We start from the raw sequence: 25,024 nt of genomic DNA on the forward strand, positions 1-25,024 counted from the left end.
GTTTATACCATTGAATTCAAAAATTTTCACCTAGGGTCACATGCATCATGCAAGATTTATTTTTATCTATTTGATTTCAATGATAAACAACATATTAAAACTCTTTTAATATGTTTTTTGATCTGTATTTGCCATTTAAGATTTTAAAATTAATCAGATTAATTTTAGAACCCTAGATTAAATCAAGAACGATTACACTAACCTCTTGATGCACTGCAGCGTGTCTGCGCCTTTGAGATTCATCTTCAAGATACCAGATGTTGTCCCTCTAGCTTGTCCACACCAAAAACACCTATGGCAGCCCTTGAACAGCTTCTAAAGCTTTTTCTATTAATTAGAAATTCAAGTTCTGCCTTTTAAGAGATTAGAGATGTAAACAGGACACTAGAAACAATTTCTAATGTTCTTAATTCAAGAGATTGATGGCTAATCTCTTTGAATTGATGAGAGATGAAGAAGAATAGATGAAAAACCTCAAAGTGGCATGACAAAGGAGAGGAGTGGCTGCTGGTTACTTTTTCTTTTCATAACAACACTTAAATAGCTAGGTTAACACATTAAACCCTTGCCACATGTCACCCTTTGATTAGCTCTAGGTTTAAGTGACCCAATCACATTGTGCCAAGTGTCAAACATATATTTAATCTTGATTTTAATCATCTTACATGATTAAAAACATTTTGCAAGCTTATGTGTAATCCCACGTGTCACCATCTCATGGTGCCACGTGTCACACTGTGAAATGACCAAAATGCCCCTGTGTCTTAATTTTGAGTTCTTAACCCAAAATAATTATTTTTCTTCTTCTCATCAATTTATATCAAATATAAATCAATTAATTAATCTTTATTAATTAATTTCTCATTAATTAAATTCATATTTAAACACTTTAAATATAAATTTAACTTATACTATACATCCAATAATCTAGATTTGGTTTCAAGTCATGCTAGGGACTTTGCAATTTAATTGCAAACCAAACCTATTTAATTAATCAATTAAACTCTTTAATTAATTAATTAAATCATATTTAAATAGGTGATAACTTGTGTATGTGTGTGACTTACTAGGCTCATCACTAATTGGCAATGAGACATGATATCAACTCTTAATATCATCAGAACTCTTTCTTACCATAAATGATTTATCTAAATTATTTTATGAACCTCATAGACCATGGTTAACACCTAGCATAGCATGCCATGGCCACCCAATTAGTAATAAGGTTTTTACTTTAAATGAACCTATAATCATATGTTACCATGCACTAGAATCTCTCTGTTACAAAATCCCAACTCAAGCTGGAGTCATGGTTTATGTCAAACTTCATTTACTATGAATATTATGTTCTCTTTTAATTCCAGTTCTTGATTAAAAAGATTTTCTCATCAGAAACTCTTTTCTGAATAAATCTATCTGTCCTGGGCAGGAACTTGAAACATCAAGAACAATTAAATGAACATAGGATTTTATCTCTATTTACTTAGAGGAACATATTCCATCTTGATCAACACCTACCTCCATATAAAACTAGTAGGAGCCAACACATGCCCATATACCCATACATAGTACAAGTATGAAAGCAGTATCAAACTCAAACTACCTATATACAAGATAATTGTGCTATCTCAGGTCTAAAGATTATATGCACTGATATGATTTATGACAAAACATTGACAAGAGTAAACTCCATGTGCTTGTCAAAAGTGTCACTGGTTCGGCCTACTTATCATTTATAAGTGCCTATCATGTTTGTTATATGGCATGAGACTCACCATTCCATCTTTTTTATATCTCATATAAATAACTTGGGAACAAACATGAATACAATCTTTCTGGATAAGTCATGTCCTTATTATGAAGTATCCTCGATTGTGAACCTATTTATGATACTTTGTGCTAGAAATATTGTCACTCATATTCTTAACAACTTAAGAATAATTTCTAACAAAATATCAATGGACCTTTTCTATTACACATAAATATATTATATAAACGGAAAAGTGGAAATGTCATTTATTAACAAAAATATGTACAAGATACATACTAAATGATATGCTCTAGGGCATACTACTAACAGAATATACATGGGGGACTTGTGTTTCCCATCATAAGTAACATGAAAATGTTAATAAATACTTAATAATATTAATTTGCCTAAAGTGTACTTAGACTTACTTATATAGCATGGATCGATTAGTATACCAATTAGGGACTACAGATTGTAGTACTGCCCACAGGAATAATCATTGATAGACAATATATGTCTAAAATGGTTGTTCTACTGGCTTTATACCTGCCCGTTGGCTATTGTACCTGATTTTATTTCTGGCTTTATGCTTGCCCGTTGCCTTGTGCCTGACATGACCGATGTATACATGTTAGACATATGGATGTTTAACTAGTATACTCCCGTGTATCCAATCTTTATAGTTTGTTATAGGCTACTTGAATACAGATATCAGTGATACACTTTAAATTTAAATAATTACATGAAGAGATCACAGATATGAATAATAAGATTGAACATGGAATAAATAAACAGAAAAGATTCTGATTAACTTAATTTGCATCCAAAGTTCTATAAACATGTAAAAGACTATAAACTCATGAAATCTATATTTCTTTATAAAGTTATACGTGGAATAAATATTTCAATTATTTAGTTATTTTTATTTCAAATTATTGTACTACTAAGCAAAAATGCTTAGCGCGATGGATTGTTTTCTCGCGTAGGTACAGGAGTCCACCAGCAGCAGCAGCAGTAGCAGTAGAATGCGGATAGAGAGTTGATCAAATCTACTAGAGTGTCGGTTTCCTCATCAGTTATTTTGGTAGGGCTCATGTATATTTAGGCTTTTGCATTTTGGTTATTGTATGTAAGTAAACTATGTACATCATTTTGTGAATGTAAATAAATTATAAATTATTGTATTCAAATTTTATATGAATGTATGAAGTTTATATGAATAAAATCAGATTTATTTTCTTAAAAATTATATGAGTTATGATATGATATAATGCATGGAAATTGATATGAGCAACGAGATGATGTATGAAAATATAAAATAGATATAAAACATTTTTAAAAGGTAACAGTGGAATCTGCCATGCACTAAATAAAATAAAAGAGACTCTGTCTGGGTCTATATAAAAATGAAATAGGATAAAAAAAATTTTTTCACACGTAAGGTAATATAATTAAATAGACATTACATTAATATTGTACACGACAAGACAGGACAGGATGTTCCGGTATCGAATATAGCACACCTTGCTCGATTACACTGTAAACGGGTGATGGGTGTTACAGTAAGAAAGAGTAAAAAGGAAAAAGGGCAAGGAATATTATATATAAAAAATTTTCATATTTACAATTGTTAAATTAATAAAGAAGTAAAAAGAAATAATGTATATTATTTATGTTTGACAAAATATGAAAAATGGGTAAAGTTAAGGGATACAAAAAATAAAATAGTGATAACTCTCATCTCCCCTCCTAGTATAAGAAAAATTGATACTTGTGAATGAGGGATAAGAAGCCTAAGGTTTACTTCTACCATTATTTACTGGCTAATTTTTATCAACTCTCCCTCAATTTTAATTTTAGAGTTTGTTACACTTCTATCTTTTATTTTTATTTTATTAGCATAAAGTCACACAACTTAAAAATGTTTTTCTTTAAAGTAACATTTTAGATGCTATTAGAGAAAGGAAATTTAGAAAAATTATTTTGTTATTTTAATATTCTTATGTTAAAATATGTCAAATTTATTTTTAAATTAAATTTTAATACTCTATAACTAATATATTTAAGGAGATATTTTTCTCAAAAGTAATTTTAATAATAATAATAAATTAATATTTTTATTTTACAACGTATTGTCATGTATTAAATTAATTAAAAATATAATAAAATTTTAATATAAGAGATTTTTATATTATTTTTTTTAAATTAATAAATTTTTATATAAAATATTTAAAATTGAGAAATTTTACCGTAACAAATAGAGTGGGAAGAACAAAAATGTAACAAACTTTAGCATTGGGTCCAGCATGGAAAAATTAACCTCAATTATTATTATTCCACTCTTGTCCAAACATAGCCTGAATGAGCAGAAGCGTCCATTTGTCTCGTTCTCTGACTTTTGAGTAATGGATCACTTCATTTTAAGCTTGCTTTGATCGTCTTTTGCCTGTCTCCTTCTGAATCATTGAATATGAATCAGATTCTAAATTCTAGTTCTAAATTTTGGCCCAAATTCCCTGTGCCACTGAGGTCCTGTCTCCTTCTGAAGACGTAGAACTTGAATCCGATGCTAAAATGTGGTCGAAATTCCCTTCGCCACTGAGGTGGATGCAAAATTGGAACCCTAACCCTAAACGGCTAAACCCACTACCTTACAATCTTTTCTTAATTTTTTAATTCTCTATTTTTATGTTGCTTTTTGGTAAAAAGAAATTATAAATTGACCTCAATGAACCAGAAAAGTTGCTGAAAAGACGATAAAAAATGAGTTGTATGGGTAGCTCACAGTATCTTCTTCAATGGCACATGCGATTGGACAATGGAGCCCATAAAAGGGATTCTTACCCATTAACAGTCATATTTCTCGTTATTGTATATGAATAAACAGTTGCTGTTATGGCATCCTCCGGTACTGCCAGAGTTGAACATTTCCAGCTCGTGGATGGGATGCAACTTAAGGTAACAGCTTCTTTGTCACCCTAAAGTTATGACTGAGTGTTCCCATAGACTTCATTTTTTTCCTGAACTTGTGGTTTCTTTTGGCCTATAGATAAATGTTTCAGGCTCTTTGAATGGACCCAATGTCAGAATTGAACTTCGGCTTAAGAACTGTACAAGGGCCTGGATTCTTCACTGGGGTTTTGTTAATCATGGAAACCCGTAAAGCTATAACTTCAAAGCTTTTTTGTAATTCCCCCTGTTATATAGCTATTGAGATTTCTTTTCCTCTACAGGAATTGGTTTATCCCTTCTGAGCAATCTCCAGGATCAAAATCTTATAAGCAAGGGGCATTACAGACACCATTTACGAAGGTCTGATTCACTTTGCATTGGTTTCTTTATAGTTTATTTGGTATCACTGATAAAGCTAACATAATAACCTGTAGTTAATCTCTAGTTGCTGAAATTATTTTTGAATGTTAGAGTGGAGAATTTTATGTAGTCAATATGGAGTTGAGAGGCCCTAAATTCCATGCTATAGAATTTGTTTTGAAAGATAGCTGCTGCAACAGATGGCCGGTTGTTTCCTTAATCGTTTTACATTTTATTATATGTCTTCCAAAGCAATCCTAAATTCCGAATTTTTTTTTCTCTCACTTCTTTTCTAGGTTGAAATTGAACAATGGGAATTTCAGAGTTGATCTGCCTGAACATGATGAAAGTACTATTCACCCCTCTCTATCGAAGGACTTGATAGAACGCAAGGCATATCAAATCTGGGAAAGCAAGGGCAGGCCAACGAGCACTCCACATCAACAAAAGGTGCTTCTATTTATCTGCCATACGTCTGCATATCCCGTTCTTTATAATATGACCAATTGTTTGGTTCAGTATCAAACACATAATAGGAACCATCACACTTTTTTTATGCCTTTAAAAACAGTCCATTTGTTTTACACCTTGTCTTGGTGCTTTCGATTTGTTAACTATATTTATGGTTGAGGAATTAATCAATCATATCCTCTGTTTTCACATGAGCATAACATCTTATCTGTTTTGATTTCCCATTTATGTTGAGACCATGGTTTTAACTCGTGGTCACAGTTCACAGAAACATGCCTGTAATAACCGTAATGTAACAGTAATAGCCTGTCGCTACGCAAATTTTTTAAATTTGCAATGTTTATGGAATGAATAGATATTTAAATGTATAATTAAAATTAAGACATACAAGTAAATAATGCATAAATATACCAAATAAGGATATTAAATCCATCATTCTTAGATATCATTAGTATTAACTAATTTAACAACAAAATAACTTAGTAGATAGTAAAGAACTAACTTTATTACCACCAAGCTAAGCAACTAAGAATTTAAATTAAAATTAGGTTTTAAACTTACTATTTAACATAGTTATTAAAGGTTCAAGGTATGCTAAGGCGCCAAAGGGTCTTGTATCCTAGGCGCAAGGTGCAGGTGTGCACCTGAGCGAGGTGAGGTACATAAATTTAAAAAAAAAAAAATCTATAAAAGTCAAATAAATGTGAATATTTCATTAAAATTCAAATAACATAAAACTAAAAATAATAATAACTAATAAGTATTCAAGTAATAATAATTTTGCAATCCAAATAAAATAAAAATAAACTACTAAAGTTTAAGACACTAATATATTGAAAGTTGAATAGTCTTTTAATGTCTCAAAACTAAAGTCAAGCAATCATAAAATAATTGCTTTTAAATCTTCATCAAGAGTAGCATCATAATCTTCTTCATCTTCTTCTGCACCTTCATTCTCTTTATTCTCATTTTCAAGATCAATATTTTCATCATCTTCCTCATCTTTAAGAACTAAAGGAGTATTAGTTCTCAAGTTAGTGGATGATGCTTTTTCTTTTTCTTTTGGCATAGATCTTGAAATAGGTGTAGATGTAATATATATTTTTTTTAAAAAGACAGTAAGAGAGTGGTAGTGTTAACAATGAAAATATGGGAGAGGTTTGTGATCTTGGGTGTGTTGGTTTAACAAGATTTTAATGATTAGTTATCACCAGCGATATTAATTTGAAAACCTTCCTAGTGCCTTAATATAGGATTTTGGTAGATCGGCAAATTTCGAATTGAGTGGTATTGTTTTTTTGCCAATGGAAGTGGTCGTTGAAGGTGGAAATAAAGAAAACATGCATTTTTAGAGCATTGCGGTTGGAATAAGGCGCACACCTAGGTGTAGAAGGCGCTAGGGTTAGAGTCTAGTGAGCCTTGAGTCTGAGACGTATCTAAGGTGTGCCTTTAATAACTATGCAATTTAATGTATGAAAATTAATTTCAATAGTTGATTTCATAATTTTTCCCTAATTTTAAAAACTAATTAATAAATTAAAAAAATATTTATTTTATTATTATTTTTTAAAAATGACTACATGTTGTTTTTAAAATTACAACATGTTGTTTTTAAAATTACAACATGTTGTTTTTTCTTTTTTTATTAAGTTACACTTACGTATATCCATTAAATTGACTTATTTATTCATTAGCTGTGGTTGATCTGGCAAAAATGAAATATTCTCAGAATTCTCCATTGATACGACATGTTGTGAAGGTAAGCAACTAAGCGTTCAGTTTAAAATTAGGTTTTAAACATACCATTTAATTTATGAAATTAATTCAAGTGTTGATTTCATGATTATTTTTTTTCTTAAATTTTATCTTGTAAAGCCTAAATTTATACTTAGCAAATATTATTAAAGCCTAAAACTTTCTTTGATATTATTTTCTAATTATTAATTTATTTACCTAAAAATAATTTCAAAAATAGCTAAAAATTAGAAAATAGATAATAACTCAACCTTTGCTCTCCTTCACTTCAAAACCACCTTGTCTATTTGATGATGTATGCTCTTGAGGTAAAAAATGTGTAGAGAAATGAAGGATTTCACTTGATTGTGGAGAAAATTGAGAGAATGGCAAAAATGCCTATACTAGGTAGAAAATGAAGAGGAGCTGAATGAATAAGCCAAGATAGACTTTTGCAAAAAAAGGTTCCTTTTGCCACCCTTCATGTGAATGCAGTGAAAACAGCCAAAGATTCTCAACCAAAAAAGGGGCTTTTATGATCTTTATATAACAGTCGGTAACGGCTGTTCCCTTTATATAACTGCCATGACGGCCTTTACAGCTGCAATTTTAAAATTCCTTTAAACAACAATAATAACAGTAATGTCAGGCTAAAATTCCCTTAAATAACATAACAGCCGTAACGTAACGGCCGTTATTTAAAACCATGGTTGAGACAAGTAACGCTAGCATAAGAAATTTATCTACTAATTTCTTAATGAGATAAGTTCAGTTAAGCTCATGAGTCATACCATTTTACTCTAATTGGTGAAAGAAGGATTCCATATATTCTTCCATAACTATCTGTCATTTTGGCCTTGTTTGTTACTGTCACTAATTTCTTTTTCTATGCATCATCTTTATTTCTCTTTGTTTGTATTTTGTGCAGCGAGATTATGATGATGCTGTAAGAGAACTCCAAAGTCAGCTGGCCAAAGGGATTTCTTTGAATGAGTTACAAAGTAGTTGTATGTCTACAAGTACCAAAACACTAACTGATAATAGGGGACATTCTAGGTGTGCATTACCACCTTCATACCGTAGAAGACATGATGTGGATCAGTGGTTGCATAAGCATTCTGTGGGCCATGCCAAGAGCACCAATATGCCATTTTCAGCTTTAATGGATCTTGTAGAGAGAACTAATGGAGGAGATAAAGTTATATCGAGGCAGAGTTATCATGTTGGTAACTATGAGATAGTGGTTAGTATTCTTTGAATTAGAGATGTTGCATTATTTTAAGAGAGGAGAATTCTTGTGACAGACTTATTGTCCATTTGGCATCTCTAACTATTTCATATTATTTAAAGAGAACCATGATTCATGGTATGTCATTGCCATACTTCGGAATTTACCTTGTTATGAAGTTCAGATTTTAAACACATTTTTTTTTTATTTCATGAAAAAGTCATTAATCAATATTTGACATATGAAATATTCTCCAACTTCCTAATTTTTTGAAAGATGTTTAGATTATTGTACATGCTTGCTAATAACTGATGAATTTCAGCTCCTTTTGATACTTGGATGAAATTGATTAATATTCTTATGGAATGAATTCCAGTAATACCCCTTATGTTTGATATACTGTATATATATCTGGTTTGATCAATTATAATGTCGAGAAAGGAACAGTAGCTTAATTGTTTGAATGTCTCCTGAATCTTTGATGGCCACAGGTCCTTACAAAAATCGTTAAGAGTGATCTTCATGTACTGGTAGCCACAAACACAAAGGGTGCTGTAGTTCTTCATCGGGGTTTCTCAAAGTTGTCCATTGTGGAATGGTTGTTGAGGTTCATGCTTCCTAATTTTTAAGATCTATATCATGAAAACTGAATGGCCTTGAAAACATATTCGCCAAATCCTCATTTCACCTCATAGTCAGTTTTCCTCACTGTTTCTAGGCCCCTCCATCAGACATGTTGCCTGAAAGATCAAGACTTCTTAATGGTGCATGCCAAACTTATTTCGCGGAAATATTAACTGGAAAAGGATCCTTTCAGGTAGTTATCACAAACTGAGCTTTATGAAGTTTCTTTCAATGATCTTCATCCTGTGTAACGACTGCAAACATAGTGCTTTGAATTAACTCCTATCAATGCCCCCCTCCCCCCACAAAAAAAAAAAAAGCTTGTAGATATCAATCTGCAGCAAAGAAATTTCTTTGGTATCCAATTCATGATCTGGACAGGTGGATCTTGGATAAAAAATAATGGGGCAAATTTCTCTGTTTTGCTGAAGTCAATCAATCCTAATGGAAAGGTACTGCTCATTCTTTGATCTTGGTTTAACATGCCTTGCTAATATACTCATAAGCATCCTCATGGCATAGTTGCATCTCATGGTGATAAACTTTATTATGGATGATCTATCAAATAGGAAAACTTTCCTTGACACAGCGGGGTATGAGATTGAGGAAATAGTTAACTACTGAAGAGATTATTCCTTTTGGCTGATGTCAGCAATAACATTTGATCTCAACTAATTTACTAAAAATATTGAATCAATAATGTAGAATGGTGTTACACCTAAAAATATGTGCAACTATTTCCTTCAACATTTTAGTTGTGACAGAGGCCAGCTTAATCCCCAATGTTAACTCCCTTCTATTGTTAATAGGCCTTATAATAGGTTAAATTCTCATTCTCAAAAGTGCATCAAGGCATTTGTTCTGTTGATGTATATTATGTGCAGGTTGATGGGGATGGGAAAGAAATTGTCAAATGGTTACTTGATGAAATATATCGAAGAGAAAAAGAGGCGGAAAGGTCATTGATGCACAGGTTAGATTAAGATTTTATGCTAATAATGTTTTTAATGCTTTAAATATACTGAATTCCCATGATTAAATTAGCTTTAGATCATATTTTAGCATATGCTTTGTGATTTTAAATATATGTTCACAAAACTAAATAATAAAAAAATGTCTACTTGGTATGATAAAGCAAATAAACTTTTTGCAGTGCCTTCTTTGCGTTGCCTTTTCACTAAGTATGCTATTTCTAGCTTATTCACTTTGGGCACAGGTTCAACATTGCAACAGAATTGACAGAACGTTGTAAATTTGAAGGGGAATCAGGCCTTATTGGCATTTTGGTCTGGTTGAGGTTTATGGCCTGCAGGCATCTTACATGGAACAAGAACTACAATGTGAAACCTCGGTAAAATATTACTTTTAGCTTTGATGAAAACTTTTTCTGACTGATCTTGACTACTGATCTTAGGTGCTTTTTGGATTCTAGTGTTTTCATTTTCACATGCATATTAACAATAATTCAAGAGCTCGGTATAGTTACTTTGCTCCTATTTTTTTTTTTTTTTTTTTCTTTTTTTACTTGATTGCTTTATGTATTTGCATAGAAAATAGGATTTGTGTTCTATTATTTTGTAGGCTCAGTCTATTATGTAAGCTTTTTTCTCTTGGTTCATTAAAGTTGGTACTTCCCCAATAGGAGTCTTGTATTGTGCAGAAGGCATACTTGAGATTAGCAACTACAGACCATATCTGGAAAGCTCTTAAAGTGTAGTTTCCAAATAAAATGAGGAGAAGGAATTCAATCTGTTGACTTGACTTTGAAAGAAGGGAACTCGAGGAGGGGGGTATCGTGTGGAGGGTAAACCAACCAAAATTATCTATGCTGAATCTCTCAATTTTTCTTTAAGCTTAATATCTAGAAAATTGTTCTCTATAATTTTAATAAAGTAGGATCACAAAGCAATTGCGCAATTTATTAGCATGGACCTTGTAGAGCTTCACTTGGTTTCCTCATTAACAAAATAATTGATACTAAATAAAGACAGAAGTTTTATGAGTAAAAAGCACAGGAGAACAAGAAGATTAACATGCCCTAAGGAAGACAAAAATTCATCTTCCGCTTATTTTAAGGAGATGGATTTCTAGGCAATATTGGGGCTGTATCCTACAGCTACAGGTTTTGGTGGAATATGCATCCTCATCTATCAGGTTGCGGTGTTTTATACATGATATCCATGGCATTTGATCCTTCATTATAATAAGCTCTTGCATTAAGACTTAGTTTTACTGTTGAATTGGTAGAAAATTCGGAATCTGCCTCAGATGGTAATGATGTTCAATTGAAACCAAATTGCCATCACAAAATGAAGTACAAATTTGCTATGTTTCGACTTGGTCTTTTCATTTTTTTTTCTTTGACTCACTGGGTTACAACTTGCATCTTGTCCACATGTTGTGGCCTTTTATCACCTGCTTATCTTCTTTTATTTTACACACAATGCACTCTAGTTTTGCATATTTGGTGAGGCTAGAATTCAGTATGGAGAACATGAAGATCAGAGAGTTGACACGTACATTGCCTTATGGTGTAGTGATATCTAATTACTATGTCTCTGCAGTGAAATTAGTGAAGCTCAGGATAAGTTCACCAATTTACTACAAAAAATATATGTGAACCAGCCGAATGATGGAGAAATTGTGAGATTGATTATGTTATGTGTTGGACGTGGAGGTCAAGGAGATGTTGGGCAGAGAATTCGTGATGAAATTCTTGTGCTTCAGGTATATTTATTAATTTTTTTTTTTGTATAAGTTGTTTGCCTTGTATCCATCTTGCTAGAGTAAATATTCTACCACCTTCAGAGAAACAATGAAAGCAAGACTGGCATGATGGAGGAGTGGCACCAAAAGTTGCACAATAACAGTAGCCTAGATGATGTGATAATTTGTGAGGTATGATTATTTATGAAGTGCTATTCTTCAACTGTAGTTATCTACTTTCAGTGATCAAGTGATCCACTGTTAGGTTGAAAAATTTTGATGTGTTTTAGATTTATACAAATAATTATCCGAAGAATAATAAGAAAAAAAAATTCCTGTACTAGTTTATTTTTGTATGTACAACTTCTGTATATTGTGCCACATGCATATTTGGATACATGTGAAACTCATTTACCTCTGAATGCAAGATTATTGCTATTATTATTGAAAAGCTTTTATGGTTCATGTTTTACATAGTCAAGTGGCTATATTGGCAATCACATTAGATTCCCCCCTATGATTTCAACTAATCCCTCCTAACAATGAGCCAAATTATTTTAATTGGTAACAAGTTCTAATGAAATACGCAGTAACAAAGCCTCTAATCTAAAATCCAAACTAGCTGAAAAAGTTTGTTCCCTGGGTTAATCATATATTTGTATGGTTCAATCCTTCAATTTTGAACATTAAACTTTTTTCCCCTTTTAACAGGCACTCTTAAATTATGTAAGATGTGGGTTTAGAATTGATGTTTATTGGCAAACATTAAATGCAAATGGTCTGACAAAAGAGAAGCTTGCAAGTTATGATCGTCCAATTGTGTCAGAGCCTCATTTTAACACCCATGCTAAGGAAGGTCTCATTCGTGACCTTACAATGTACTTGAAGACATTAAAGGTATGCTGCAGAGGGCTCTTTTTGCCTTCTCTAATTATCAAAGTGTACTATGAGCAGTAGTAATTTAATTATCTTTATTTTTATCTAATTATGTAGTTGGCATGAAATAGTTTGCAAAAAATCTAAATATTTGAAAATGGGAAATGAACAAATGTTGTGTTATATATGGAAGTCATAGCCATGATGAATTAATCATCTTTATAAGTTGGACAAAGTCTTTGCACTATACATTGCCATTTATGACAACCTTTTTCAGCTTAATCTACTTGGAAGCTTATCTATGGGATAGAATTTTGCAATGACCAAAGTAAGACATTAGCATTTTTTAACTTAAATGATAACATTTTCTTGCACAACTATGTCATTTAGATAAAATTCCAGTAAATTTTTAGGTCTTACTATCTAATGGCCTTCATCATAGAACTGAGTTGCAGGCATAATGTATTCTTTTTAATCTGACCCACATATACATTGTGCATGAGAATTCCTCTTATAATTCTCATTACTTTTATCAAAATTCCTTAGGCTGTTCACTCAGGTGCTGACCTTGAATCTGCGATTGAAACTTGTTTGGGTCCTTCTTGCAAGGTAATTGCCGTCTTTCTATTCTAGGAAATGTTCTGATTTCCAGCCCTCATTTTCTTCTTCTTTTGCAATTTAAAAATTGCTAACGAGTCAAATCATCCTTTTCTACTCATGTTCAGAGTGATTTCACGAATGTAGAGAGAGTTAATTCTCTAGATGGTTTGTCACAAAAGTTGCGGGCAAGTCTCTCTTCTTTAAAGTTTATTTTAACTTGTGTATAGAAGATCTTTTGTTTTCCGACTTTTGGTTCATGTGATTGCATTTTTGTTGATGTATGCTGTGTTTGTGTGGGCATATGTGAGTGCATGAGCACATTTTTCTATGATATCTGAATTGGAAACTTCGATATCTTAGTTTGTTTTACTTGTATTGTCAAATGATAGGAATCGTTGAACTTTATCAGAGCAAATGTGGCTGATGCAAATGTTGCTTCGCTTATGGAGGTTATATTTTGCAAACAAATTTTGTATGTGTTTTTTAAACTAGAACAATTGATCTTAAATGGTTTAAATTTAACTCCAGAAGTTACTGGAATCTCGCATCGAGCTTCACCCTGTTTTGCTCACATCTACCGGAAGAGCAAAAGATTTACTCTTCCTCGATCTTGCTTTGGATTCTGCAGTTAGAACAACAATGGAAAGAGGACTGAAAGACATCAGCTTCGATCACCTGCCAGTAAATTTTCCACTCATATTGCCAGCATATTTTGTTGGAATACTTGCTTTTAATGTTTCATATTTGTATAATAAAAAGAAGTATATATGCAAGGAGGGGGAAATTTTGATTTTTTTTTTTTGTTGTAATTGTGACTAGGATATTATGTGCTACATTTCCTTTGTGCTTGAAAATTTATGCCTATCAATCGTCAACAATGAAGACCTGATTTATTGCACAAAGGTAATTCTTTCCTTTAGCTTCAATGCTTTGCTCTTTTCCCATTTGTACTTTTTTGAAGTATGGTGTATAGCTAATTTTGCTAATTTCTTTAATGTATGTACTTATATTTTTCTGGAAATCAACTTCAAATCTTTAATTTTCTCAAGTCAGAAGCTTATTGGAGTACTTACTCCAATTAAGGGTGTAAACAAATCGAGCTGAGCTAAGCTGAGCTTTGAAAAGCTCAAGCATGGTTCGTTAAAATTTTTTCAAACTCGAGCTCAAGTGTCGAGCTCGAGCTGAATATCTATAAGCAGAAGCTTGGCTCGTTTAGAAAACGAGCTCTAAATGAGCCTAGCTAAACCAAACTTTTTATCAAATTGAGTCTTGAGAATTTCACAAGTAGTTCAACTTATTTACAGAGAGAGTTTTAGGTTTATGGTTATGAAGTTCAAACTACGTAATTTTGATTAGCTCTCATATAAAAAAATAACTTAATTTTCATAAAAAATTAAATTTAAATTGCAAATAACTATATTTAATAAATACATTTTATATATTGATTATATCATAATGTTAAACAATATATTATTTTTAGAGCATTTTAAATAAAATAATAAATATTTATAATATAATAACATACAATAGCTAATATAAATATTTTTATAAATGAGTCTGTTCACAAACCGGCTCACAAGTCTTAATGAGCCGAATATTGCAAAGCTCTATATTGGCTTGTTTATTAAACGAGTTTAAAAATCTAGTTTGAGCTCAACTCATTTTCTAAACGAGTTGAACTGAGCAGAGCTTTTATTGAGCCGAGCCTTGAGCAGCTCGCGAACAGCTTAGTTCATTTACAGCTCTAACTCCAATTGATGGCTTTCTGCTGCTTTCAAAGGGTTGGTATCTCGTCTGTGAATCATACAAATCCAATGATGTTCAGTGGGCATTACAAGCAAAATCTATTCTTGATCGGGTGCAGCTAATACTTGCTGATAGGTCTCAGAACTACCAGAAAAAAATTCAGCCCAGTGTGCAGTATCTTGGTAATTTGCTTGGTATTAAGAAATGGGTGGTAAGTTAAACCAAAAAAATTTTAAGTTAGTCACTTTTAATATAGTGTTTTTCAAAGAAGCTATTCATTTTCCTCAACTTCTTTTTTGACCTGTTGTCAGATTGATATTTTTACAGAGGAGTTGATTAGGGCAGGCTCAGCAGCTATCCTGTCCACACTTATCAATCGTTTTGATCCCATTCTTAGAAAAATTGCAAATCTAGGCTGGTAAGAATTTAATTAGACCAACTAATTGTACACCGAATAACACTAAGATTTGATATAAGCTTTTCTTTTTTCTTTTTGGAAATGTCTATTCTCAAAGTTATTTTATTTTATTTATTTATTTTTTTTTTTTTGGGGGGGGGGGAGGGGGGGATCTATCCAACATTTTAAATTGCATTATTCACAGAAGTTGGGTTAAGATTTTATAATAACTTTTTTTTGCTGTTTTATGAGGTTTGGAATTAACAATGCACTAAAGTTTGCGTTTGGCAGTTGGCAAGTTATCAGTCCAGTGGAAGTGTGTGGTTTTGTAACCTCTGTTCATGAGTTAATTACCATTCAAAACAAGGTTTACGGAAAACCAACTGTTATTATTGCAAATAGAGTAACTGGGGAGGAGGAGATTCCTGATGGAGTTGTTGCTGTGCTAACACCTAATATGCCAGATATTTTGTCCCATGTCTCTATTAGAGCAAGAAATAGCAAGGTGTGTAACTTTTCTCTACTTATTCATTTCTGAATTTCATTCTATAAAGTTGCTTCGTTGTATTTGATTGAAATGACAAGCAATCTCTAATTCTTGGCTTAAGAAAACAAGCATATGACATCTAACTAGAGAAGCATGTGACAGGTATGCTTTGCCGCATGTTTTGATCAGAATATTCTTAGGAATCTCAAGCTAAAGGAAGGAAAAGCTATATCAATAAGCATGAAATCAATGAATTTGATTATCAGGTAGGCCAGTTGAGTGTATGATTGGCTATTAAATTTTTTTTCCTCTAACTTCAACGACCACTGTTTCTTGCTCAATTGCAGTGATGTCGATGGCTCAAATTTATCACTTAATTCCTCTATTTCTACTTCCATTCCACGAGCAGTTACACTTAAAAGGAAGCTGTTTTGTGGGAAATATGCTATTTCACTTGAGGAGTTCACTGCTGAGATGGTATGCAAATGGTGATCAACTTAGTTTCATCTCTAGATTAGGTTAAGATGTTTGCTTATTTACCACCTCAGTGCATGTAAACTTGTCCTACTTAATAATTGTGTTTGTAGATACAACACAATCATATGCTTTAGTTCTTGGATTTATTTATTTATTTATTTTTTTAATATTTTCTTCAATTGCAGAGTAATTAACACTATCTCGTTATTCCCAAACTTGTTTGGGAGGCAATACAAGGCAGGAGTGGATCTTTTAGCTACTCTGTTGACCCTCCCATTTTTTGAATCATTTATTGTACTTGAGATTTTTAAAAATAGTATTTGGACATCTGTCAAGTTACAACTTCTCTGTCCTTAATTAGTATCAGTTCTCAGTAAAAGCCTCAATTTGATGTGATCGTGGTGACTTTTTTTCATAGGTCGGTGCAAAATCTTGCAACATCAAATTTTTAAGAGAAAGGGTGCCATCATGGATTAAGATTCCAATTTCAGTTGCCCTAACATTTGGAGCCTTTGAAACTATTCTTTTAGAAGATATTAACAAGGTACTGCTGATATTTCAGAGGAGACTTTTGCCATTCCTTGTGATCCATTAAGCATTATACACAAGTAATTATGATTATGCATGTCATGTGTGAATGAATCATTCATAATAATGTTTTTTTTTGTATTACGTGTTCATCTGTTCACGCTGCTAGTGAAAATGGATGTTTATAACTTGGTTAATAATAGCCTGCCTATGAAAAATTATAAGGGTTTCTTTCAATCAAATTAAAATTTTACTGTTAGTCTCACTTGTATGTTTTGTACAACATGCCTGGAGGTTTATAATGTTCTTCCTTTTCATGTCTCTCCTTGGCTCCTTGCACACAAACTTAGAAGCTTGGCAGCCTAGAGAGGTGGTTGTCCACATAACTCTATGAAAATATGACAATTGTGTTTGGTCAATGAGGGTTATACCTCAGCTCGATAAATTTTACTTATCTCATGCCAACATTATGCCCTTTGCATTGTGCCTCTAGTCAATGCTTCTTAAGCATTGAATACTGATGGTTTCATCTCATCTTCAGGCTTCTGTTTATGATGTGGGGGGTGTACCATTTACATTGGATACACTGGAGATATTCTGCTTGGTGATTGCAAAGGATTGGTGATAGTTGTTGATACCCTATAGACATAGTTGCTTTTTTTTTTTTGTCCTCTCAATTGTTAACTCTTATATGCAAGTTATTAAATTCTGTTGGACTTTGAGCACTAGAGGGTTACTTTTATTCATAACCCCTCAACTTAGTAGGTTCTATCAGTAATGTCTCTCGACTTTAATTTGTGTTATAGAATCCCTTGAACTTCAATTTAAGTATCATTAAAATCCTTGTGACCTACTATTACAAGTTTCTAGGTTAACTTATGGTTAAATCTCACTTATCGTCTCTCAACTCTGATAAATATACCACACACCCTCCTCAACTTTAATTTATCTTAGAAATCTTTAAACTTTAATTTGATATACAAATAATTTTAATACAAAATGTACTAAATAATAATTAAGATTGGATATATTATTTTGCTTATTTAACAAATAAAGGCAAACTATATACAATATCAAATTATATATATATATAATTAATTAAAATTTTCATACTTAATTAGGGTTTAGATATTTTCAAAATAAAGTAAAATAGTTATATGTTATTAGCTTTTTTCTTGCATTAAAATAAACCAAAGGAATTAAGAAAAATTAAACATAAATATTTTAGACATTAACCTAAAATTGAATTAAAAAAATAATATATGTGAAAATAATATTTTTATATGATAAATTAAATAATTAATTAATTGTAAATATTTATAAAAATATTTAAATAAATCCAAAATAAATGAAGATGTAAAATTTTAAACTGACTATAAAGTTAAGGGATGACTATGATGAACCTATTTAAGTTGAGGGACGATGAGTGAAACTTAGCAATAAGTTAATCTAGAAACTTGTAATAGCAGGTTACATGGATTTTAGTGATACTCATTGAAATTCGATGATTTTTACGATTCAAATTAAAGTTGAAGGACAATGCTGATACAACCACCTTAATTGAGGGACTATGAGTGAAATTAACCTGAGCACTGGAGGTGACAATTTGTGGCCTAACTGGCAATTTTGATTGAAATATACCTGAAATTTGAGGGTCAAAGTCAAACCCACCCTGTATTGTGTCAAAATAACCCAAATCCAAAATACCAAAAAAGGGTATGACCAAACTGAACCTGACTTGCCCGAAATAATTAAATTGTAAACTAAAAATTGAAAAGGAAAACCACAAAATTGAGAAATAAAGAAAAACTGGTGCGAAAAGCATGCATATTTTTTTTTTTTCAATTTGCAATGTATATTTACAATAGTCTTTAAAGTTAAACATTTTTCATAGAAATTATTATAAAAAAATTATCACTAATTGTAGTAAGGTTTTCAAAATAAATAATTTAATTTTTAAAATGTATTTATACATTATTCTATTTACAACTTAAGGCTTTTCGGTAAGTATTCGACTCGATTTTGGCTCATATGTGCTCACCTCACAAACAAGTCATTTATGGACGAGGGCATGTGTATCTCAGTTTAACTTGTTTAACAAATTGGTGAAACCACAGCCTAAATTTAAAGCTTGTTTCATAAATGGAAAAAGATCAGCTATGCTCCTCATTTAACCCTACTACCAAGAGTTTAATATAAAGCTGAGTTATTTCTTTTTGCGAGGTTAGAAAACTGCATGAATTTTAAATCTTCTCGTTTATTTCTATAATTTTGAGCTTTCAGCTACCTTCCTTTTGAGTATGTTATTAGATAGAGCACTAAATATTTATAATTCTACCCAGCTTGATAAATATGTTTGTAGCTTGTGTTTGGACAGTGCATGATTGAAGGCTTGAAGCAAACTAAGATATTGCATGGCAAAAATCTTTCTTGGATATTGCCATTTTCAATTTGTACTATGTTTTCTCCAAAATTGAAAATTTTGTAGCTTTAATATTTCGAGCCACACAGTATTAGATTTTTAAAATATTACTTAGTAATAATATACATATTAACAAGTGTAGTAAGCTTTCTAAAGTAAAAAAAAAAAAAAAAAAGTTTTATCAAATGTATTTATAAATCATTTTATTTACAACTCAAGTTTTTTAGGAAAGTCTTGGACTCAATTTTGGCTCATTTAGGGTCATTCAGGCTCATTTAACAAATGAGTCATATAAGGACAGGGCCATGCGTATCTCAGTTTAGCTTCAACAAATTAGTGAAACCATAGCCTAAATTTAAATCTCGTTTCATAAATGGCCAAAAGGATCAGGTTGGCTCTGCTCATTTGACCCTACTACCAAGAGTTTAGTATAGTTGAATTATTTCCTTTTTATTTATTTCTATAATTTTGAGCCTGCAGCTGCCTTCCTTTCTAATAAATTATTAGGCAGGGTACCAAATATTCATAATTCTACCCAGCTTGATAAATATTCTTTGTAGCTTGTGTTTGGACAGTGCATGATTGAAGGCTTGAAGCAAACTGAGATACTACATGGAGGAAAACCTTTGTGGATGTTGCCATTTTCAATTTATACTACGTTTTCTCCAGAAAAATTTAATTTTTTTTAATTTTTTATTTATTTTCTTTTTGTAGCTTTAATATTTAATACTGCACATGGTATTAGATCTTGTAAATGAGTTAATAATTTTGTATATACTAATTGGCATTGGATACCCTATAATTTTTTTCAGGATATAGCGAGCAGGATTTCTTGCTTCTACAAATCTGTACTGGGTGGTGATTTGACCAAACTTCGAGCAATACAAGATGCTATTCAACAAATGAGAACTTACTACATAATCTGAATTCCTGTTAAATGGTCACTTTTGACTCTGGTAATCCTTGCAAGATCCTATGTTATCAATTTATAGAGGAGATGTTATCAATTTCTAGAGGAGACTTATTTTTATATTTCTAATTGAACAAATTATCTTTTGGGGAAAACCTAATTGTATGCACAAGTTTAATAAATAAAATGTCTGTCTGTTTTTGCTTTCCTAGGTTTTATGGAGGAACCTATATTGTTGCTTCTCTTTCTTACCAGTGCTCTCAAATTCTATTGCTTCATCAGATGATTGGTGATGTTGTTACCTTGTAACAGGATTTCATTACTATAGCAACAAGAGTACTATTAAACTTCATTATATCATTATAAAATTCGTCAGTTAAAGAAAAAAAAGAATTCATATGGTAATCCTATTATAGCATGTTACCTGCCCATATATCTTGCTTCATAGCCTTCACTGTTTGTTTGTTATTTTTTAACTTTTGGGTAGACCTACGAGCTTAAGAGCAAAATGAGAAGTTCGAGAATACCTTGGCCTGGTGATGAGGGTGAGGAAAGATGGAATCGTGCTTGGCAGGCAATAAAGAAGGTATTGCTTTCGAAAAGACAATCTATTTATATGATTCCATGTGTCATGATTTTTTTTTTTAATCATTTTAGTATCAGGAGGTTTAATCTATTATTTCCCAGGTTTGGGCTTCAAAGTGGAATGAAAGAGCATATGTTAGTTGTAGGAAAGCTAATCTGAATCATGATAACCTACGCATGGCTGTACTGGTTCAAGAAATCATTAGCGGTGACTACGCATTTGTCATTCACACAAAGAATCCCTATCAGGGGATGCCTCAGAGATATATACTGAGGTATGCCTCTATTTTCTGTTCTAAATTGGTAGACTGGCATGCGTTTCATTTCTTCTCTTTATTGCAAACACACAGATTGTGAAGGGCCTGGGAGAGACTTTGGTGGGTGCATATCCGGGACGCTCAATGAGCTTCATCACCAGAAAAAGCAATCTAAAGTTTCCTATTGTAATTTCTTGTACATATTTCAGTAAATTCTCTCTTTACCTGGATAAAATGCCACATTAATCTGAATGAGCTTTTAGTTAAATATGCTAGCTTGCCAAATCTTAGGATGCTATGGCAATTCATTTACAAGTAACTTCTGAAAATTAATATGAATCTTTCTGCCATATGAAAAACTTAATGTCAATCTGAATTTCAGGTTACTGGTTATCCAAGCAAGAATATAGGGCTATACAGTAAGCAGTCCATTATATTCAGATCAGACTCAAATGGTGAAGATCTAGAAGGATATGCTGGAGCTGGGCTCTATGACAGGTCTGTTTGTGGAATTTTATTCGGATGTTATGGGTGTGTTTACTCCTAGTTTTAGATTTATTTATTTTTATTTTTTTATATATTTTTTTAAATAAAACTGAAAAAAATATGAAAATTTTCCAAAAGGAAAACTGAAACTGATTTTTCTATTTACTAAAATTATAATGCCCATTGAAAACAGATATAAGATGTTTTCCATCAAGATGAGTGCCTTGATTTCCTTTTAGAAATCATGGAAGTAGCTTTTGTTTTGCTCATTTCAACACCATTTGGCTTCGATAGCAGTGCTCATGATTTGGTTAACGAAACTATTGAGAAATTTTTTTTAACCGAACCATTAAGACAGTGTAATTGTTTGATTGGTTTTTTACTGGTTTGGTTCGGTTCGGTCAGTTTTTTATTTTTTAATAAATCAAGTTTAATTTATAGTATATAATTTTAATTTTGGTTTTAATTAATTATATAGAATAAATAGTAAAGACTTCAATCATAAATTTATAATAATTTAGTTAAAAAATGGAAGTGATAAAAATATTAGTTTATTAACAATATTGATAAATAATTAAAAAAAAAATTATAAGTGTATAAGCATTTTGCTTTTTGTTTTTTGAGGGGTTTGATTAATTGTTGGTTTTCTAAAATTAAAACACCATAACTGAGTATTTTGGTTTGATAGACCCATTTTTTTAATCGGTTTTCATTTTGATTAGTTTTTTTTTGGCTCACTTCTAGGCTGGGGTTGAAGCCCTACCACAGCTTTCAACATTATTTTCATTTTTAATTTTTTGCTACATTGTTGAACACCTTTGGATGGTCCGCAACATTGTATCATATGCATTTTCTTTGTTTATATTCATATATTTTGTTGTTTTTGTATTTTCATTTTTATGCCTTGTGCATACAAGTCCTTTATTTGATACCAATATAAAGAAAAATTTTGATTTTTAGTGCAATAATAAATTTTTCCATGCAATCTTGTGGTTGTACTTCATCAATGTAAAAGGGCAAATGCTTGCTTCACATATTGTTTCCCCCAATATCTTAATATCAAAATCATTGTAGCGCCCTTATGGATGAAGAGGAGAAAGTAATATTAGACTACTCCAGCGACCGATTGATGGTTGATAAGGCTTTCCAAACGTCAATCTTCTCAAAAATTGCAGAAGCAGGAAAAATCATAGAAGGTCTTTGTGGTTGCCCCCAGGATATTGAAGGAGTGGTTAAAGATGGAGTCATATATGTGGTTCAGGCAAGGCCACAATTCTAGAATTATTGGAGACAAGTGATCTTTTATTCTACATGGTAATTCTGTATCTTTATGATTGTAATTTTCTTAAACCAAAATCAACTTAACTTAATAATTAATTAAGTTTAGAATAATGGTTGTTGTTCTTCTAAAAAAAAGTTCTGTTATAGCACTAAGGCTCAAACTTCCTTTTGAGTGATTATTTACATGATTATGAATTCACTTACTCATTTCATCAGTGATATTTGTGTAAACGACCCAAAACTAGGATCATTACGAGCTTTAAGGGAATAGGCAGGCAAGAAGTCATCTGAGTCTATAAATAATTTATTTTTATTAGGGTAAATTACTTTTTAGTCTCTGAGTTATATTAAAGTTAACACTTTTGTTCCTTTTATTTTTAAAAGTCAATTGTTTGATTCATGCATTTTGATTATGTTAAATAAAGAGTCTTTTTGTCCAAGAAAGTCGTTAATGGAGAATGAAGTGACCTTATTGCCCTAGATAGAATTAATAATATTTTAATTAAAGCTAAATCCTATTAAACCTAATTGCCTCTCTACATGGCTGCATCCCTGTAATGCCCTTGCTCCACTCCCATCTCAACCTTCGCGCCTAACTAGCATTCTCGTCTTCGGCAATAAGTGGGTAGCCATCACTCAACTGCTGGACTGATAACACAATAAAGAAGCACTAGACACTAATGATGGAATCATCCATGCTATGGAGCCATCGAGTGCTCTAACGATGGAATCATCCTAACCATTGGATCTTAATTTTGGCCCATCTAATGCTGTGAGGTTTCCTTTTGAGCCTGTGCTATTGGTGGGCAGTGTTTTTACAACATCGATGGTGAATCATCAACATGTGATTTTAACCAACATGAGATCAACCCACCATAGAGATCCCTTGATTTCGATCTTAATAAAGCCATTGGATTTTCTTGGAAATCTATGGTGTTTTGCATTCCAGTGTTCCTATTCATTGCTTCATTAGAAATTGATTGAATTCTAATGAGAAGATTATGATTTTTGGAAGAATGTTTTTCATCATATTTTACACAGATATCTGGTTTTGGGTTGTGGTTTTTGGCTTGTATTGAAGTTGGTTTGAACTTAAGTGGACTATGACTTGAACAAGGAGGAAATTTCTGGTTTTGAAATTTCTTATCGATATTGGTGTTCCATCTGCAATTTCTGCAATTGGTTCTGCAATTTCTCGCCGATATAGGTTCTGCAATTTTTTGCCAAAATTCCTGTAATTTCATCAGCGAGGACGATGGAGCTGTGTGTGGATAAAAGGGAGAGGATGATTACAAGCTTTTGGGTTGCAGCAACAAATCCTTATTCAGATCCAATTTATCTGAGTTTAGTTATTTGTTTTGGAAAACTTATATAATAAAAAAAATCAACCATTCTATTTTTACTTTTCACGGTCCATTCGAATTTGGTTCATTTCTTCATTCTCAATATACCCATTAATTCATTTTGTTTATTTTTTATATGGGTTGGTTAAAGCTTTCTTCATGCTATCATTGAATTGAGGCTCTTGAATAGTGGAAAGAAATTCATGGTTATGTAAGAAGAAATGTGTTTAAATATGATGTATATGTGGGTACTTCTGTGTTAGACATGTATGTGAAGAATGATTCTTTAACCATTACTTAGGCAATTTTTAGTAATATGAAAAACAAGAATGTTGTTGCTTGGAATTCATAAATAACAGGTTATGCATACAAGGGCCATTTCTATGATGTTAGAGGACCGATGAATAACATGGAAGGGGAAGGGATTGCACAAGATTTAGTTACTGGAAATTCTTGGAGTATTTCATCTACTATGAATGGGAAAAAACGAAGAAGGAGAAGGAGATCTAAGGCATTTAAGGACTAAAGGGTTAATGTGAAGGCACAACAAAAGCGGTTTGAAGGTTGGATTTGAAAAATTTTATAGGATTTCATGCAAACATACAATATGTTTTATGATCCTAACCAACCTTAAGCACCCAAGACATGTTAAAGCACACTTTTAGTATGCATGATTCTTTCATTTGCCATTAAAGATTGTAGTTTAACAATTAAACTAATTCAACCCTAGATTAAAAAGGGTTTGAAGAAGACTAACCTCAAAGGCGCAGAATCACACTTCTTGCTCCCTTTGACAGTCTCCAG

General features: G+C 31.9%; 1 protein-coding gene across 1 annotated transcript; it reads left to right on the forward strand.

Moving 5' to 3' along the window:
* The first annotated feature begins 4,107 nt into the window (after positions 1–4,107).
* Positions 4,108–23,030, forward strand: LOC110661549 (alpha-glucan water dikinase 2). Its single transcript, XM_058135397.1, is given in 32 exon segments — positions 4,108–4,708; positions 4,800–4,909; positions 4,984–5,062; positions 5,174–5,265; positions 5,359–5,512; positions 8,196–8,510; positions 8,987–9,102; positions 9,195–9,312; positions 9,440–9,571; positions 10,004–10,092; positions 10,336–10,470; positions 11,684–11,840; positions 11,922–12,017; positions 12,537–12,722; positions 13,248–13,310; positions 13,427–13,486; positions 13,691–13,750; positions 13,830–13,982; positions 14,121–14,204; positions 15,082–15,258; positions 15,359–15,465; positions 15,736–15,949; positions 16,094–16,197; positions 16,279–16,408; positions 16,827–16,952; positions 20,171–20,314; positions 20,756–20,854; positions 20,956–21,094; positions 21,097–21,128; positions 21,204–21,296; positions 21,493–21,608; positions 22,671–23,030. Coding segments are annotated over 32 exon segments (3,948 nt in total). The 5' UTR covers positions 4,108–4,645; the 3' UTR covers positions 22,876–23,030.
* The last annotated feature ends 1,994 nt before the right edge of the window (positions 23,031–25,024 follow it).

Source organism: Hevea brasiliensis, chromosome 2 (assembly GCF_030052815.1).
Source record: "Hevea brasiliensis isolate MT/VB/25A 57/8 chromosome 2, ASM3005281v1, whole genome shotgun sequence".
NCBI classification, from domain to species: Eukaryota; Viridiplantae; Streptophyta; class Magnoliopsida; order Malpighiales; family Euphorbiaceae; genus Hevea; species Hevea brasiliensis.